Source organism: Sarcophilus harrisii, chromosome 1, assembly GCF_902635505.1.
Source record: "Sarcophilus harrisii chromosome 1, mSarHar1.11, whole genome shotgun sequence".
Lineage (NCBI taxonomy): Eukaryota > Metazoa > Chordata > Mammalia > Dasyuromorphia > Dasyuridae > Sarcophilus > Sarcophilus harrisii.
This window is the reverse complement of record NC_045426.1, coordinates 17,811,222-17,829,321: the sequence shown is the minus strand read 5'-3', so window position 1 is coordinate 17,829,321 and position 18,100 is coordinate 17,811,222. Positions and strand designations below refer to the sequence as shown.

General features: G+C 45.0%; 1 protein-coding gene across 1 annotated transcript in view; it reads left to right on the top strand.

The window, feature by feature from the left end:
- The first annotated feature begins 1,524 nt into the window (after positions 1–1,524).
- Positions 1,525–18,100, top strand: part of DPY19L1 (dpy-19 like C-mannosyltransferase 1) — a 106,324-nt gene continuing 89,748 nt past the window's right edge. The window contains exon 1 of the mRNA XM_031953001.1: positions 1,525–1,909. Coding sequence (XP_031808861.1) covers positions 1,600–1,909 — 310 coding nt within the window. The 5' untranslated portion in view covers positions 1,525–1,599. The remainder of the gene's footprint in view (positions 1,910–18,100) is intronic.

Sequence of the window (18,100 nt, the reverse complement as noted above, 5' to 3'; positions counted from 1 at the left end):
TGCTCACCCGGCTGGGAGTTACCTGCAGAGATGCTGCATCCCTGGGAGCTTGGGGCAGCCCCACAGTGAGGGGAGTTACAAGGATGGCAAATCAGACAAGAGCCGGGAACACAAGGGGGGGGGGGAATAGCAGAAACCGGGGGGATGGGAAGCCAGAAGAGGGAGGTGGGCAGTGTCCAGGGCAGTTAAGGATGCGTTCTTAGTGACGGGCAACTCGGCGGCGGCCCGGGAAGCCGCGGGTGCGGGCGAGCACAGAGGACAGGCAATGGAGGCACCTTTTGGCCTATTCACTTTTCTGGGAGTATTTCGGTCCCCGTCCATTCCCGGGGTCGCATTCGGACCCCCCCCTCCGCCCCCCGCCCATTGTGATTCTCGCCCGGGCCTCTATAATGGTCTCCAGCTGTTTGGGGGGGGGGGTTCGCCTGGGGCCTCATTCTCAGCTTGGATGAGAAGGGGCGAGGTCTCGCGGACCCCCGGAAGCTCCGGCCGTCCTGCCTCCAGCACTCGGCCGTTCCGACTCATTTCCCCGCCGTGAGTGACGCCGGAGCCCCGGGCTGCAGGCCGGGTCGGGCTGCGTCCCGCCCTCCCCGCGGGCAGCCCGCGGGACTCTGGGCCGGTCCGGTTTCCTCGGCAGGCGCGCTGGAAGGGGGGAGGGGGGCGGCCACTGCCCGGTGCTGCTCCTGGCGCCGAAGGGACACTGAGGTCCCCGGGTCCGGGACTGGCCCAGGCCCCCCAGCCGTGCGCCGCGGCGCCTCCTAGCGGCGACTCCTCTCCCCTCCCCTGACGGACGCCCCGGAGGAGGGAGCAGGGAGCCGAGGCTCGGCCAGGCACCGCATCTCCCGCCTCCAAGCCCGGCGCGTCTCCGGGGCCCCTCCCGGCTGCCCTTCGTCAGGGCGGTCCCCACCAAGTCCGGGGGCCCCGGCCCCCTCCCCCGGGGGCACGGGAGGGAACTTGGTAAATGCGCGAGCCCGGGGAAGGGCAGTGGCGCTGGGGTCCGGAGGGCAGGCCGGAACCTCGGTCTCGCTGCACCCGGTCCCCGGGAGGGGGACCCCGCGGACCACTGCCGGCGTCCACGTGGGGCAGAGGAGAGGGGGCGCGGGGCCGCGCTCCGATCCCGGAAGTGCGCGTGCCCGCGCCCGGCGGGGCGGGGCGGGCCGGGAAGTGGGCGCGCTCGCGCTCAGGGCCGCGCGGGGGGCGCCCGGCGTCTCTTCCCTCCCCCTCCGACCGCCCCTCCTCTCCAGCGTTCTCCCGTCGCCCTGACAACCGGAGGCCCCGCCGCCAGGGCAGCCGCGAGCCGTTGGGGGTGTGGCTCTGGGCGCCGCCCCGCCCCCGGTCGCGGCGCTGGCCAATCGGCGCGGCGCGTCTTCGGGCCGGCTCGCGCCCCGCGGGTCCCGCTGATCCCGCCCGCGCTCCGTCAGTCCGTCAGTCAGTCCGTCCGCCCGCCCGCCAGCTAGCTCGCTTGCTCGCAGCCCCGGCGGGCGGCCAGTCCGCCGCTGGCTCGGAGGGGGACGGGGCGCGCTGGCCGCGGCGCCGCCCGAGGGAGGCTCGCCGCTCCTGTCCCGGCGGCGTCCGTCCGAGCCGGGCGCGGACTATGAGAAGATGGTCGTGCAGGCGCGGAGCAAGCACCGAGAGGCGGCGGCGGCGGCGGCCGCTCCCCCCCGCGCCTCCCCGCAGCCGCGCCGGGCCGTGGGCGCCGGCGAGCCGGAGCTCGAGCGGGAGCTGCCCGGGGGCCGCGGGTTCCCGGCGGCGCCCCCCAGCGGCGGGCGGCGGCCCGGCAGGAAGGGGCAGCGGCCCGAACCCGCGCACCCCCCTCGCAGCCTCCTGTCCCGCGTGTCGGCGGGACTCCGCGCCCGGCTGGGCCAGCGCCCGGCGGGGGGCCGGGGCCGGACGTGGACCACTCTGCTGCTCGGTGAGCGGACCGGACGGGGCGGGGCCGGGGGCGGGGCGGGGCGCGCCAAGTTCGGAGCCGGCCCTGCCGGTGACCCCTGCTTCCCCGCGGCTGTCTCGGGCCCCCGCGCGGACTTCGGCTGGGATCCGGGGGGTGGGAGCGGAGCCGAGTCCTCGCTCCTTCCTGGTCCGGAGATGGGGGCTGATCGCGGTCCTTCTCTTCCTTCTGCTGCTCTCTGCTCCCTCTTTCTCTTCTCTCTTCCTGGTCTCTCAGTCACCCCGGGATCTCTCAGGAGCTGCCCCCGGAGGTCCAGGTCCCGCATCCAGCCAGGACCAGAGGGCTCTGAGCCAGTGCTGAGTGGACTGTGACCCAGGGCCGGGCGGGGGAGGGGCGGAGCGGAGAAACTTGGCGTGTATCCTGGAGGGCGAGCTCCGGCTGGGGAAGCTGGGCTCCAAAGCACGTCGGCGGCCCTTCGGTTCCTAACTTGGTGGCTCCGGAGATGGAGGGAACTTACCGCCCCATCCCCACTTTTAGTACAGGACTTGTCCGGGCGGCCCCTTCTGTCCCCTGGCGCTGGGCAGCGGTTCTGGTCTGACTGCCCAGCTCTGCCCAGCTGGGGCGCTCAGACTGGGGGACTCCCGCTGGGCAAACCTTCCCCGCTAGTGCCCATGCTCAGCTGCTGCAACTTCTCAGCTTCGGGCAGCTCAGGAGCTTGGGAGGACCCCGGGTCCCCCGGCCCGGCCGAGGAAACTGGCGCTCGGCGCCTTAACCGACTTGCTTTAAGTGTCCGAGGACCTGGTACTGGAACCCAGGTCCTGCCCCAGAGCCGCTGCCTCTGGGTGGGCGCCGAGACTTGCAGCCTCCTCTCTCTTCTGGGAACGTGCCCGAGCTCTCCGCTCTCCCCCGCTAGCCCGGCAGGGAGCTCTCGCCTCTCCCTCTCCCGGCTCCCCCTGGAAGGTGGCGGGTGCAGCCCCTGCCCTCGCCCCGAGGACCCTCTCCTCCTCTCGGGTGCCCCCGGGAGAACGCCCCGCTCCTCTCCCCTCCCCCTCTGCCCCTGTGGCCGCTGTGTAATTGACACTGTAATTGTTCCGTGGCTACTTAGTTCCACGTGCTCCTGGGGCCGCTGATACAATGTAAGCTCCGGGAGAAGGGAGTCCTTTCTATTTTTTGTCTGCACGTCCCCAGCCCGAGCGGTGCTAGGCGCCCTGTCGGCCGCCAGCCGGTGTGCTTCCCACGATCCCGGGGTCGCCTTGCCTTCCCATCGCTGGGGCCCAGGGGAGTTAGGATCGTGTAGTCCTACTCATTCTATTGTTTACAGGTGAGGAAACTGAGGCCTGGTGACTTGCGCAAGGTCACAGCGGTAATCCCCGGCAGGTCTTGGGACTCTGTAGCCACTTGCTGCAGTTCCTGCTGCTCTTAAAACGTGGGAATAGCCTGGAGAAATCACGGCATTGGAGTAGTGGAAAGTGAAGAAGCTTTTAAATAATTTAGTGCTTGCTTTAAAAAAAGAAGCCAAACAACTTTTAAGTAGTTTTCTTTGTAAAAATATTTTGTTCAACTTGCAGACTTTTGGGGGGAAGCCTCAGTAATTCAAGATGGAGTTTTTATTCAGATGGTAAAACTGCACATTTTTCAAAGTTAAAGGGTACAGTGATAATAACTTCCTTTACCAGCCTCAAGCTGTCTTTTTTGGATAGTGCTACTAATTCAACTCTTGTGTTTTTCTTTTAAGACCGTTAAAAAAAAGTCCCCAGAGACCTGGATGTAGAGATGAAGGCAGGGCTATGGAAACCCAACAGATTGCCCCCTGCATTGGGAAGAACCCCAGAGGTTCAGTCCCCTCACGATAAGATCTGTCACTTGAGTCTCCTTAGGAATTAAGCAGCCCCAAACTTTTCTGGAATGAAGCCAGGAAAGGAGCCCTTTCAAGCTATCTCATAAGAATATATTTTTTAAAAACTAGAAAATGTTTTATTTAATTATCCCTTCTACTCCCCAAATCAGGAAAGCCTCATAGAAACTTAGGGAGAAACTATAAGTGTGTAATTCATTTGTTGTGATACTTAAGTAACATTTTAGCCGGTAAAAGTAAATATATAATATTAATTTGAAAATTGATAACAGAATGAATTTTTATATTTAAGAGGCCCCTTTGCAGACAAGGAATACTCCTGCACTTGTGTTATTGCACTCAGTTTATTATTAAAAGCAGCGATCTAGTTCCAAGGATACATTGATGTAAGACTTAGAGTAATTATCACATCATGTTTTGCTATCTTCTTTTGCTGAAAACTTTTTCTGCTCATCCTGCATATTTTCCACGAGTTTGCTGTCTTTGAATATTAGGTGGAATCAGGGAATCTGAGGTGGAGGGGGATCTTGGAGCTCACTTAGTCCATCCTGTCTCCACAAGTAATTGGTTATCCAGCTTTTACTTGCAGACCCCTAGTAAGAAAGAAAACTAACTTATTTTTAGATTGTGGTGATTAAAAGTCTTTTCTCACATTAGGCCTCTCCATAATTTCTGCTCATTTCTTCTGGCTATGTCCTCTAGGGCCAAGCAGAACACACCCCAATTCTTTTCCATATAATGGTATACAGATATTCAGACATCTATTGTCTTCTCCTTAAATCTTCTCTTTGTAGACACTTGTTTAGTTAGCCTTGCCTTCCTCATCTTGTTCTTGTGAAGTTGGTTTACTGAACCCAGTCTCACGATTTCACATTTTTATTAAAATTCACTATTAGATTTAGCCTATTATTCTAATCCCTGGAGATCCTTTCAATATACAAATCAGTCATGGAGACTTTTTAGAGCTCTTCCAAGGTGTCATGTAAGTGCTAAGAATACAATTTAGTTACAGGAAAGACTGGCCTTGCTATTGAGGACCTTATATTTTAATGAGGGCAAGACAACACATAAAAAGAAGCCAAAAAAAGAGAACTGGGAGGGGAGACTAAGGTACCTGGTTCTGAGGCTGGAGTGAAGCTGGGAGAGCATCTCGGGGAGGAATAAGAGCTGGCTGGCCACCCTCCTCTGAGGGAGAGGCCCCTGGAGAGAAGGCAGGAGCTGGAGTAACTGCAGAGATCTTTGCTCATCTGTGCTTGCAACATTCTCCTGATCTACCAGTTAGTATGTCAGAAAGAAATGAACCGAATCTGGTGTGATTGATTTTTTAAAATATTATTTCCCCCTCAATTACATGTTAAAACAATTAAAAAAAACTTTTTTATTGGAAAGAGGTTGATTTTCAAATTCTTTCCCCTTTTCCTTCCCTCTCCTCCACCCCAAGACAGTAAGTAATCTGATGCAGGTTATACATGTGCAGTTATGTAAAACATTTCCATATTAGTCATTTCATGCAAGAAGATTGAACGACAACAAAAAAGAATGAAAAGAAAGTAAAAAATAGCATGTTTCAGTCTGTATTCAGACAATATCCGTTCTCTCTCTGAAGGTGGATAGTATGTTTCCTCCTGTTCTTTGGGGTTGTTTTGGATCATTGTATTGCTAAGAACAGTTAACTCATTGACAATTCTCCATTGAACAATGTTGCTGTTACTGTATATAACATTTTCCTGGTTCTGCTCACTTCACTGTGCATCAGTTCGTGTAAGTTTTTCTAGGTTTTTCTGAAATCATCTGCTTCTCATGTCTTGTAGCATAATCACCTCACAATCATATACCATGGTTTGTTTAGCTATTCCCTTATCGATGGGCATCCCTTTGATTTTGTAGTTCTTAGCCACTGGGAAAAGAATTTTTGTACATTTTTTGTACAAATAGGTCCTTTTCCTTTTCCTTTTTTTTTTTTTTTTTTTTTTTTTTTTTGATCTCTTTGAGATATAGGCCTAATAGTGGTATTGCTGGATCAAAGATTATGTGGGTTGTTTTTCTGTTCATTTTTTTAGCCCTTTGGATATAGTTCCAAATTGCTCTCCAGAATGTTGGATCCCTTCACAAATCTACCAATGATGCATTAGTGGAGCATGACCTATTCTTAATGAACCTCTGCTAGCTCTTGGTGACTTTCTCCCTTTTTACATGTTCAAAAATAGTCCCTTTAATAATTTATTCTGCGATTGTACTAGGAATAAGAGGCAGATTTCTGGGCCTTAGGATTTTATTTTTTGGTTTTGTTTTTTTGAAAAGAAAGGCATCTTTCCATCTCCAGGCTCATAATCCCTTTTTCATTCTTTATGATCCTTCAGAGGTCATTGACATTGGTGGGCAGTCACACCTGCCAACTTGGTACGTGGGGATGTCATTTGGCTGGGTCTCTTGGCTAGTTTATAAATAATGCTAAAGTGACCTAACTTCATGCCATTCTCTGCATATCTGCAGTTGTTAGCTGTGCATCTGACAACCTCTTGCCTCTAGGTCCTGGCAGAGTCACTTGTCCTGGGCCACAGGCTTTGGAAGAAGTTAGATATGACAATAAAATCATGGGCAAAAATTATGAGTTCATTCCAAGTAGAAAGATGGGCTCCTGGGCCATATTCCCTGGGGGAATTTGCCTGCTTGCCGTCCATCTTCACCGTTCTCAGGTGCTTGGAGAAAGGGTTGATCAGCTCCTAACATGATGCTCTATGGGAGAATCTGCATGGGCTAGAGAAGAGGGCTCTCTAGCTTCTGGGCATGGCTGCATGCCTTCAGATATGGCTGCCCCGAGGTAGAATGGAAATCATGCCCCTGCAGAGATATATGGTGTTTAATGCTGCTTTACAAAATGGCCTCGCTTTGTCTTCTGCCCTTTAGCAAGGATGAGAGTTCATAGACCTTACTTAAGTCGACCTGATCATGGTCCTCTCTCCCTGGCTTGCAGTGGCTCTCTGGTCCTGCAGCACAATTCCAAGCTGATGAGTGGGCAGGGCTGAGTAGAGCAGGGAGCAGAGCCACACTTCTTGGCTGTTAGGAGGGTCGCCCTGGGCAGTTCTGTCTCCATTGGCCCTGGGAAGTAGAGTGGTCCAGCGCTCCAGGCAGTTTACATCCCTGCCTGGACTCTGCAAAGCTTTTTCAGATTCTTTTCAGAGATTGGAATAAAGAGAATCTCAGAACTTTGGAGTTGGAAGAGAATGGAGCAACTTCTTGTATCCTGGGGGCTTTGGGGGCCCTGAGGGTTATTGGCAGCAGTCATTGGAATCAAGTTCTGCCTGGCATTGCCAATCCCTCTTGAACAAAACTTGACATAATGTTGGCTGGCCCAGGATTTCTCCCCAGAAGTCCTCCTCCCTGGCCTCAGTAGCACAGCAGTGATCCTGGCTTTTCCAAAGCCATGTCGAGAGCCCAAGTTCTCAATTCCTGCAGACCTGGAAAGGCTTGGGTGACAGGCCCCGTGATGGACTGGCTCTGCATTTGGAAGACCAGCTTAATTAAATTTGAAGGGATTTATCATCGAAAGAAAGATTGGTCCTGGGGTGATCAGTTTTTTTTTTTTCCTCTAGTGAGAAAGTGGGGGAATAAGGCTGTGTTGCAGATCATTTCCTGATGAAATTAGACACCTTTTGAAATACTGAAGATTTGTTTTTTGGGTGAAAAAAGTATTTGTCTTCATTTTGAAATAGTTTTATATTCAAGAAGTGTGTTGATTGCATAATAAGGTATGGGTTTGAAAAGCAGTTCAGTGTTGGCAGTGTCTAGGGGTTCCTGAAAGTTGAACCCACCAGTTCCAGGCCTCTTGTAGAAGCAGTAGGATGAGGTGGTAGATAAATTACAGACCTATGTGTTTGGAGGCCCGGGAATTAGTTCTAGTTCTCCCAGTAGTTCTGTGATGTTAGATAAGTGATGTCCCTTCTGTAAAATGAAGGTGTTAGAGTCTAGCATTTATTGTTAAATTAGATAGCCCAGTGCCTTAATCGGAGGCACTTACCATAGTAAGGACTTAATAAATGCCTGTTAACTGATTGACTAAATAGCAAGCCCTTCCAGCTCTGAGTGTCTGTGATTCAATAAGAGACTCATAAGCACAGAGATGAAGAAATATAGGATTAAATGAAGACCCTCTTCCATTTTCCAAGTGAGTCAGAGAATTGTTCAAAGTCTCCTTTTCCTATTCCTTCCTACAATTAGAAATCGTTACTTTCTAATTGAGTTTGTGATGAACTAACTACTATATCTAGGAATAAAAAAGCAGACTAAAAAGATAGAAATTATGAATCACATTGAAATGTATTGGTGGATATTCTTTATAACCAGCAAAAGTCTAGGGAAAAGTAGAGATGAGATGGGAGCTCTGCCGATTGAATCCTTATCACCTTGGTCCAGTTGACTCTCCATCATTATCGAAGCAGTCTGCTTTCTCAAATCAGCTAGGAGAAGGGGGCTAAGTGGAGTATTTACTGGCAAGGATCTTGCACCAATCATAACTTTCTACTAGGTACAATATTTAAGCAGCACAGAGAAGCATGACCTTAGGTCAACTAGTAGATGGAGGGATGGAGTGGGGAAGGAGAGAAGCACCCCAGGTTCTTGGAAGGCTAGCTGAGGTGGCGGCTTGGGTAACTTAGGTTTCGGCAACTTCCATTCCTCAAGGGCTTTTAAAAAGCCTTTTTAAAAAAGCTTTTAAAAAAAAGCACGGGCTTTTAAAAAAGATACTCCAAAAGTCCTGCCTTGACACAGTAGAGACATTTAAGTGTCCTTGTTGCTAGGGTTTCTAGATCAGCGGTTGACTGAGTGGGATGACCAGCTTAGAATCAGAAGGCTCATCTCATTGATCATTGCATAAAATACCAAATCTTGGGAGCTAGTGTGCTACACGCACCCACTTCATTTGGGCTGAGATGAGCACTGGCACAATTCTGGAATCAGGGAGAGGCAGGTTAGGGCACAGTGCAAAATCATGAAATTGCAATCAATGACCTAAGTAAAACAGAAAGCAAAAACAACCAAGAATTTTCTTTGGTCATTAGTTTCATCATTGCTTAGGGGATTGGCCTTGAGGGAAGAGACACACACCAAGCTTTGTTTGAAGGAGTTACCGTTTCCTTCCAATACATTTCTAGGGAGTAGTTAATTCATTTGCAAGAATAACATTTGTAATTTTATTTATTTATTTATTTATTTTTTCTGGAAGCAAACTTTTATTTTTTTATTTTATTTATTTATTTATTTATTTAATAGCCTTTTATTTACAGGATATATACATGGGTAACTTTACAGCATTAACAATTGCCAAACCTCTTGTTCCAATTTTTCACCTCTTACCCCCCCCCCTCCCCTAAATGGCAGGATGGCCAGTAGATGTTAAATATATTAAAATATAACTTAGATACACAATAAGTATACATGACCAAAACATTATTTTGCTGTACAAAAAGAATCAGACTCTGAGTTATTGTACAATTAGCTTGTGAAGGAAATCAAAGATGCAGGTGTGCATAAATATAGGGATTGGGAATTCAATGTAATGGTTTTTAGTCATCTCCCAGAGTTCTTTTTCTGGGTATAGCTAGTTCAGTTCATTACTGCTCCATTAGAAATGATTTGGTTGATCTCGTTGCTGAGGATGGCCTGATCCATTAGAACTGGTCATCATCTAGTATTGTTGTTGAAGTATATAATGATCTCCTGGTCCTGCTCATTTCACTCAGCATCAGTTATGTAAAGTCTCTCAGGCCTTTCTGAAATCATCCTGTTGGTCATTTCTTACAGAACAGTAATATTCCATAATTTTCATATACCACAATTTATTCAGCCATTCTCCAACTGATGGACATCCATTCAGTTTCAGTTTCTAGCCACTACAAAAAGGGCTGCCACAAACATTCGTGCACATACAGGTCCCTTTCCCTTCTTTATAATCTCTTTGGGATATAATCCCAGTAGTAACACTGCTGGATCAAAGGGTAACATTTGTAATTTTAAAAGCCCTAAGTCAGTCTCTGACACTCACTCTCTCTCTCTCTCTCTCTCTCTCTCTCTCTCTCTCTCTCTCTCTCTCTGTCTCATGCACGCACAAATAATGAACTGGACTAACATGTGAAACAGCTGAGAAAAGGCTTGGATGTGAGAGGCAAGCTGGTCAGGAGGCCTGGGCTGGTGTTGTGGAAGACAGTGCTCCTTGAGAAGGGTGGGAAAGTGAGAAGGGACCAGCTTTAGAAGAGTCAAATAAAGGAGACAAGGAGTTTCTAGTTGATCTTCAGAGGCAAGAAAGCCATGGAAGTTTGAATAGTGGTCAGACTATGACTGGCAGCCCTGTGGACCAAAGATTGACGTGGAGAGAGACTACTGGGCCAATGGGGGGGGGCGGGGGGGAGGGGAGGAGATTTCAGTGGTTCATTCAAGAGATGATGTCACTGGTCCTCTCTGAGAACAAAGGAGGAACTACAATAATGACCCTGAGAGACTATGTGCCTAGGAGTGAACTAGGGGTGATAAGAGAAGGGCAGGGAAGGAAGAAAGTGGGCTGGAGAAATGAATGCTGGAGTAGAAAGAATGGGAAAGTTCACAAGAAGAGATAAAGATTAAGAGATCTAAAGAAGACTAGATGGAGAGGTATGAAGGAAAGGAAAGATAAAGAAAGTAAACATTAAAGGGATAGGTTAAGTAACTTAAAAATATAAAAAACAGCATTTGTTTGTTTCTTTAAAATATTGTAATGGGTTGTAGACTAGCATACTGGCCATAAGACTATATCATTTAGGTAGGATAGAGAATTTGATTTTAAAAATATTCCCCAATATTTAACCATTTTTGTCTCATAAAATAAATTTTTGGTTAATTAAGAAGTTGGTACTCATTGGACTATGTGATTTTAACGGATGCTCACATGATTAATTTATGTAGGAACATGGGATTTATTAAATATACAGCTCGACAAAGGTATTTTCAGCCACAAATTTTAAGCCAAAAATCTGAAGTCAGTCTCCAGTTAAACAGAAGGAATTTTAATGATGCCTATGGGTTTGCCCATCACATAGCAATATTTTTAACAATAGGAGTTATTTGTTAGTGTTCTTGATTCTTGTTAAATTCTAAAAATCAACTGTGTTTGTTTATAAGCACCTCTGCCATAGCAGCATGTTGCTGAATAAGTTAATGTTAAGAATCATAGAAGCTTTTTACTCCTTAGGGTATTTGTAGTACAGTTAACTTTCTCCTTTATCACTCTTTTTTAAAAATTAAATTTTATCTTTCATAAATAAATGAAAACCTGAATTTTCTTCCTACTTCCCCTATCTCCAAATGAGAAAGAAAGAAAAAACCTCATTATTATAAGCATATATAATCAAGCAAAACAAATGCCTACATTCACCAAATTGAAAAATATTTCTGTCAGTACTCTGAGCCCATCTCCTGTCTAACAGGAAGTAGGTATGTAATATGTTTCATCATGAATCTTTTGGCATCATGGGTAATCATTGCATTGTTGATCAGAGTTCTAAAGTCCCTGAGTTATTCATCTCTATATTATTGTTGTTAATTTTGTAAATTGTTTTCCTGGCTCCACTCACTTTATTTTTTTGTTAATTCATACATGTCTTCCTATTTTTTTTTTTCTGAAACTGTCTCCTTCACTGTTTCTGATAGCACAATGATATTTCATCACATTCATTGCTATTATTTGTTCATCCTTTACTCAATTGATGGGTACCCCTCAATGTCCAATTCTTTGCTATTGCAAAAAGAACCTCTGTATATATTTTGTACATAATTGATTAGAGAGGTTTTTTTTGGTTGTTTGTTTTAGGATTAATCCTTCCCGTGATCTGTTCTCCCTCTGATTCCTTCTCTCTTATTTCCCTGTTGAATGAAATATATTTCTATATCCAATAATGTGTATGTGTGTGTGTGTATTTTTTCTCTTTTGACAAGTTCAGATGTATGTTTTCAGTGTCAACTGCTTCCTCAGCCTCCTCTTCCTTGTTTGCATATTGTATGATATAATTTCCCCCCATTCTTACTTTGCCTCCTTTCCCAGTATGTTCCTTGTCTCTTCCCTTTCCAGTCATCTTTTAAGATCATTAAAGCAAAACAGACCCTTTCTTTTTAGATTCCCTTTATGATTCATGAGGATGATAGGGTTCTGAGGGCATATGTATGTCATCCTCTCATATTAGAATGTTACCAGTTTATCCTTGCTTCATCCCCCCTTTTCATTTCTTTTTATATGTTTCCTATGTTTTCATTTCAAATTTCTACATGACCTTTTTAATCAGAATTTTTGGAAGCCCTACATTTCATTGAAAATCTGTTTCCTTAGGGAATTATACTCAGCTTTGCTGGCTAAGTTATTCTTGGTTGTAAGCCATTATCTTTTGTCTTTTGGAATGTTGTATTCTAGGTTCTATTATTTTATAGTGGTGGTTGCTAAGTCTTGTGTGATCCTGGCTATAGTTCCCTGATATTTGAATTCTTTTCTTCTGGTTGCTTGTAGCATTCTTTGACCTGGAAACTCTGAATTTTGACAATATTTCTAGTTTCATATTTCAGTTTTCTCTCAATAAGTGACATCATTTCCCCCCTCTGCTCTCTAGTTCTAAAAGACCTTTTTCTTTTATAATTTTATGATTTATTTTCCTTTTTTGGTTATGGCTATTAGGTAGTCTAGTGATTCTTAAATGATTTCTACTTGACATATTTTCCAGATAAGTAAACTATTTTTTCTTCCTCCTTTCCCCCCAGCTTTTCGCTTTATGTTTCTTTATTGTGTGTGTGTGTGTGTGTGTGGTTGGTTATCTGGGTGTCTCCTGGAGTCTCTTTCTTCTATGTAGTCTAGTTTTTAGGGTGTATGTTGCTTAGGTAAGATTTTTGTGCTGAACTGTTAATTTCTTCTTCAGTTGTTTCTTCCATAGCTTTCATTTCTGGTCCATTTTTTACTTTGACTGTTCTCATTTCATTTATAAAAACATTTTCTAAACTTTGTTTTTTTAAAGCTCTTGCTTTAATTCCTCTAGGAATTCTAGTCAGCTTTGTTTAGTATCTTTTAATAGTGGGATCCTTTGTTTGCTTTTTCTTCCAGCCTGCTCCCCTGACTATTAGCTTTATGTTTGAGTTATGTTCCGGTTAGATTATTCTTACTTCTGGAAGCAATGTCTGAATTGTCTTATGCGACTTTCTTTGGGGTATTGGGGGTCCTGTTATTTCAGAATATTGGGGACAGCTCAGGCTGGGGACCTGCAAGCTTTTAGTGCCCCGGGAGCAATCTGATTGTGGGCAGAGTCTGAGTTCTGCGAGTTCCTGACCTGGGTTTGAGTCTGAGTTGTGACAGTCTGCTGTTGGACACGGCCTCTGCTGAGCAGCTAGGAAGTTCTCCTGGTTCAGGGGCACAGAACCACGGGCCTCAATTTGCAGGCTTCAGACCAAACTGGAGACTGGACTGGAGAATCTGGAATCTGCTTCTGGGTTTGTAATGCTGGCTTCTGAAATTCCTCCTGGCTTAGGACAGCTTGAGATCAGTGACTGCTCCCTCTCCTGGAACTCTACTTGGAGATATAAGTCCCCTCCTCAGTCTTCCCAGGATCTGGGTCATGGAACTGGGCAATAAGTGACAGCTTCCAGATGGTACTTGATTCTTGGATGAGTGTGAAACATCTTTGTTCTCCAACATGTAGCCTTTCTCTCTGCCAGCATGCTCTGTACCTTTGGTGGACCTCCCCATCAGGGCCTGTAGATCTCTAGAAGTCTCTCTTTGCTGCCCTGAGCTGGAAAATGACTCATTGTGAGTCTATCCTGACTTGTTCTATTTTCTAGTGTCCATATGTTTCAGGGAGTAGGGCTCTGCTTTCTGGTACTCCACCATGTTAACTCCCTGTATTTTCAGTCTTTCAATAACGGTTTTCTTATTGAAGTTCTTCAGTCCCAGAAATGTAAAAAACAACCCATTTTTGAATTACTCTTTTCCTGATCTTTAGAAATTTTTAATATGAGGACATACTAAATTTACTTCATCTTTAGGCTACTATTTTTATTTTGTAATTTGTTGGTTTTCTTTTGTTCTGTCCTTAATGCTTAATAGACGACTAGTGACTTTTAAAAACATTGTGAGATTATGATTCTCCAGAGAATTCTCTCTAGATTCAGTCAGTTCTCTTTCTTTTTAATAAAGAAAAGTGTTTGCCTAGGATTTGCAGGTTACAAGTTAATTCCACTTTTAACTTTTCCTTTTTTTTTCTTAAGTTTTTATCATCTTTGATCTTCTTTGTACTTTGGTAGAAATTTGGATCTATAGAATTGAAAAGAATGGTAGAGATCATTCATCTAATCTCTGTTTTATAAGTGAGGGAATGGAGACATAGACATGGCAGGACCTACACATGGCAGAGTGACAGACACCGGTCAAATACCTTATCGTGTGACTATTGAGAGAAAAGCCCCATTTCGGAAGAGGCTAAGGTGACCAAGACCCAGATCCTGCTCTTCAAGAGCTCTCCTCATGGCTTTCAAAGGCAGGGGCTGGGGAGGGGGCAAGGAAAGAGAACAAATGATTGTGTTTCTGTAGGAAGATGATTGCCAGTGCTAAGAATAATGAAAAGATTAACTCAAATTTTCAGAATTTTTAGTTTTGAGAGATCGCGTACCACATATCCCTTAACAGTAGCGTCCCATTGCTGAATTAGAGTTGCATCAATCATTCTCCTTAAATCTTTTACCCAGTTTGGTATCTCTGTTTTGTATTTGTATGTCTTGGTTTTTTAAAATTATTATTATTATTTATTTTTCCCCTCTGGGAAGTGGTATTATTCTCTGCAATACCATGTTCTGGATTAGTTTATGTAAATGAGCATTTTATCTACCATTGATGTCAAATTACTGTTACTAGCTGAGATTCCTTCTCAATTATATAAATTAAAGAATGAGCATAAAGCATTTTGATATTCAAGGACAGACAGTATTTTGGCAGAAACCCAGCTGCCTTATGGTTGAAGTAGCTGGTCATTGAGAGCAGGGGGGGAAAACTCTTGGCAAATATCAAGAACCTTGACATATTTTTTAAGCGCGTTTTCAGCTAGCATTTTAAATCATTATATTCTCTTAAAAAGTACTGTCTATGATTTTGGTACTTTTGCTCTTCTTCCTTATAAACACTTAGTGAACTTTTCCATATTTAAATTAATTTTTTTTGTGTTAGGACTCTCATTATTCCTGTCATTATCAAGATTCATTTCTGATAAGCATTTACTTCTGTATCTCTATAATACCTAGAGAAGAAAGCAATTTTGTAGATATACTTTGTGCGCTTACTTTTAATTACAAAGATTTATATTCAAGTAATGTCAGGAAGAGAATTTTTTTGGAATAGAATCTGCTTATTTTTCTCTATTGTAGACATCTTTAGTGCCTTATATGCAGTAGCAAATGTGGCCTATTTTAGCTTACATATTAAGGAGCTTTTAATGTATATGTACATGAATAAACTACTTAGAAGTGTAGATTCAGAATTAGAGTCATCAGTTAATCAACTCCCTTTTCATTTAATCCCTCATTTTACAAATGTGGAAATTGAGGCCTAGAGAAGTTAAGATAATAGTTAACGTTTATTATTAGCACTATTATACAGAACTGTAAGGTTTAAGAACCACTTTATATTATCTTATTTGTTCCGTACAACCACCTTGCGAAGTTGATTGCTATTTCTATACTCATTTCATAGACAAGGAAACTGAAGCTGATAGCTTTGGTCACATATTATATTTGAACTGTTTAAGTCCTTGAAGCCTGTTGCCTTTTATGAGCTTCATCCTTTATTGAGAAAAATACTTGTTTTCTATTTTGGATATGACCTTCAGATTTATTCTGCCTTTCAGGTTCAGTCATTATGTTTAGTATTCCTGTTTTCTCAAAAAGTTTTTACTTCCGATTTAAAGACTACTAAAGTCTGATGAAATACTAATTGCTTTGTAAGAACTTCCTTTTTATTAGAGCAAGTAGCTCAAGAAATTTGCACCCTTTTATAGGTCAAAGTAAATTTAATTCATTAGTTGAAATGAAATTAAATATAACTTCAGTTGTACCTATAGAAATATATGTTTGTTGAAAGGTGTCACAAATAAAAGATTTATTGAATGAGTGTAAAATATTTGTGTCAGGCCCCTATCATTTCTCCTTCTATTTGCTGAAATTCTTTGATAAAAAGATTGTAATTTTTTTCCTTTCCAAATGAAGGTCCATGGAATTTTAAAAAATTCAACAGACTTTATGAAGTAGTTCTGTGGTAGGTGAGATTAAAAAAAAGTTTATGTAAGACATGAAGTCTTCTTTATGAAGCTCATGGTCTTGGAGGGGGATGAGAGACAAAAATTTTTGGAGTAAAATACTATTTGTAAATAAGTATGTAAGGTAATTATGTAAGGTAAGTGCAAAATTCTACCCACTCCTTCTAAGGTTTGTGGGGTGATATGTATTTGAAAGTGGTGGGATAGTCATTACCGACCAGAAGGAACTGAGGAAGTGATCCTGGAGAAGGGGACATTAACTTAGCCTTCAGTGTATACATCACACAAATGGAGCATATGGGAGATGGGAGGGAACAGACAGCATAAAGGAAGGAAGGCAGGAGCATGATGGGAGGCGATGAGGAGTGCAGCTTCTCCAGAGCATGAGTCCATAGAGGTCTGATATGAGACTGGAAAGCTAGAGCACTGCATTGTGAGTAGTCTCGGGTGGCTGGGAGAATAATTTGAAATTTAGTAAGCAGAAATGGCTTTTGAGGTTTGAGCAGAGGAGGAGTGTGAGAAAATCTGTACTTAAGAAAGATAACTGTGAATGTAAGATTAGAGTAGAAAATAGAGGCGGGAAGACCTGAACCTGGGAAGGAACCTCTGATGGAGATCACAGTAGGTACTAATGTAATGCCATGAAGGTGTGTGAGAAGGAAGACCTGAGGGTTGCCTTGGGAAGAGAGAAGAATGGTTAAATAGGCAGACAGCTCAGTGGTGCAGTGCAAAGGCCTTTGTAACTGGGCATGAGATGTGAGGGACAGTGTGGAGGCAAATAAAACATGGGAGCCTAAAGTCGTATGTCAGGAGGAGGAAGACATTTGGGGAAACAATCAGCTTCATTTTGGACATTCTGAGTGTGGGGGAAAGGCCGTCCATGGAGGGGCCCTGAAGGCCCTTCGACAGGCTTGGGTCTTGGGATTCAGTTGCCCTGCAGATGCAAGTTTGAGTCCATTAGTTAGAGGTGAAGCTAAAGCCCACCTGGAGACCTTTATTAAGGCACCCTGCTCTGCACTGGGGACACAAAGAAAGGTAAAAAGCTCCTGCTCGAGTGGAAGAGACATCATCCAAAACATTGGATATAGGGGAGGTGATCCAGAAAAGGAAGGCCCTGGAAATAAGAGGAGACAGGAAAATCTTATCAAGGCTGATTTTAGCAGGAACTTGAAGGAAACCAATAGGCAGAGAAGGAGAGAGCATTCGGGGGAACAGGGGGGAGACAGCCAGTAGGGATGCCTGGAGCAGAGAGATGGGGAGTCTTCTTCCTGAATAGCCAGAAGCCCAGTGATACTAGAAAGGGAAGGGAGAGTCAGGAGGGACTTGGAAGACAAGCTGGGGGGGATGGGGAGAGGATGAGATGCTCCAGAAGTTTGTTGAGCAGGGGAGTGAGGAATCATATCTTTGCTTTAAGGAGATCACGCTTAACAGCTGAATAGAGAATGGGCCAGGATGGGGAGAGACATGAGGCATACAGATGCCCACCCCACCCACCTGCCAGCATTTATTAAACAACTACTGTATGCCAGGCATTGTGCCAAGTTTGGTAAAAGCCAGATTTAAAAGGAGCCTCAAGAAGTACAGAGAGGAGAAGACCTTGTCCAACTTGGGTCAAAATAAGAATGAATTTGTAACATCTTCGACCGTAGCCTTGTGCTGTCTGCCTGAAGGCCTGTGAGGGAGAATCCTTTGTATTCTGAGCTTCACTTCTGGACTAAGTAACCTTAATATTACTTCAAGCTTCGGTTCACCGGCTCCAGCTGCCTTGGCTAGTTCTCCCAGGTCTGCTCTTGGTCTCCTGGCAGGCTCGCCATTTTCCTCATCCTCACTCAGGATGTGAGTGCAGAACTGGGGATTAGGAGAGCCTAGGCCCAGCCATGGCAGCCCCATAGAAATCCCCATTTTATTTGCAGGAGGACACTGTCTCATACCTCCTCCCTGGGCTCGTACTTGGGGAATTTGTTTCTGGAGTCCAAGTGTATATGTGTGGAATTACATCTTCCTCAACTCAGGGTAAACATGTCTGGAGATCTCTTTTCTGACTGATTGTCATTCAGC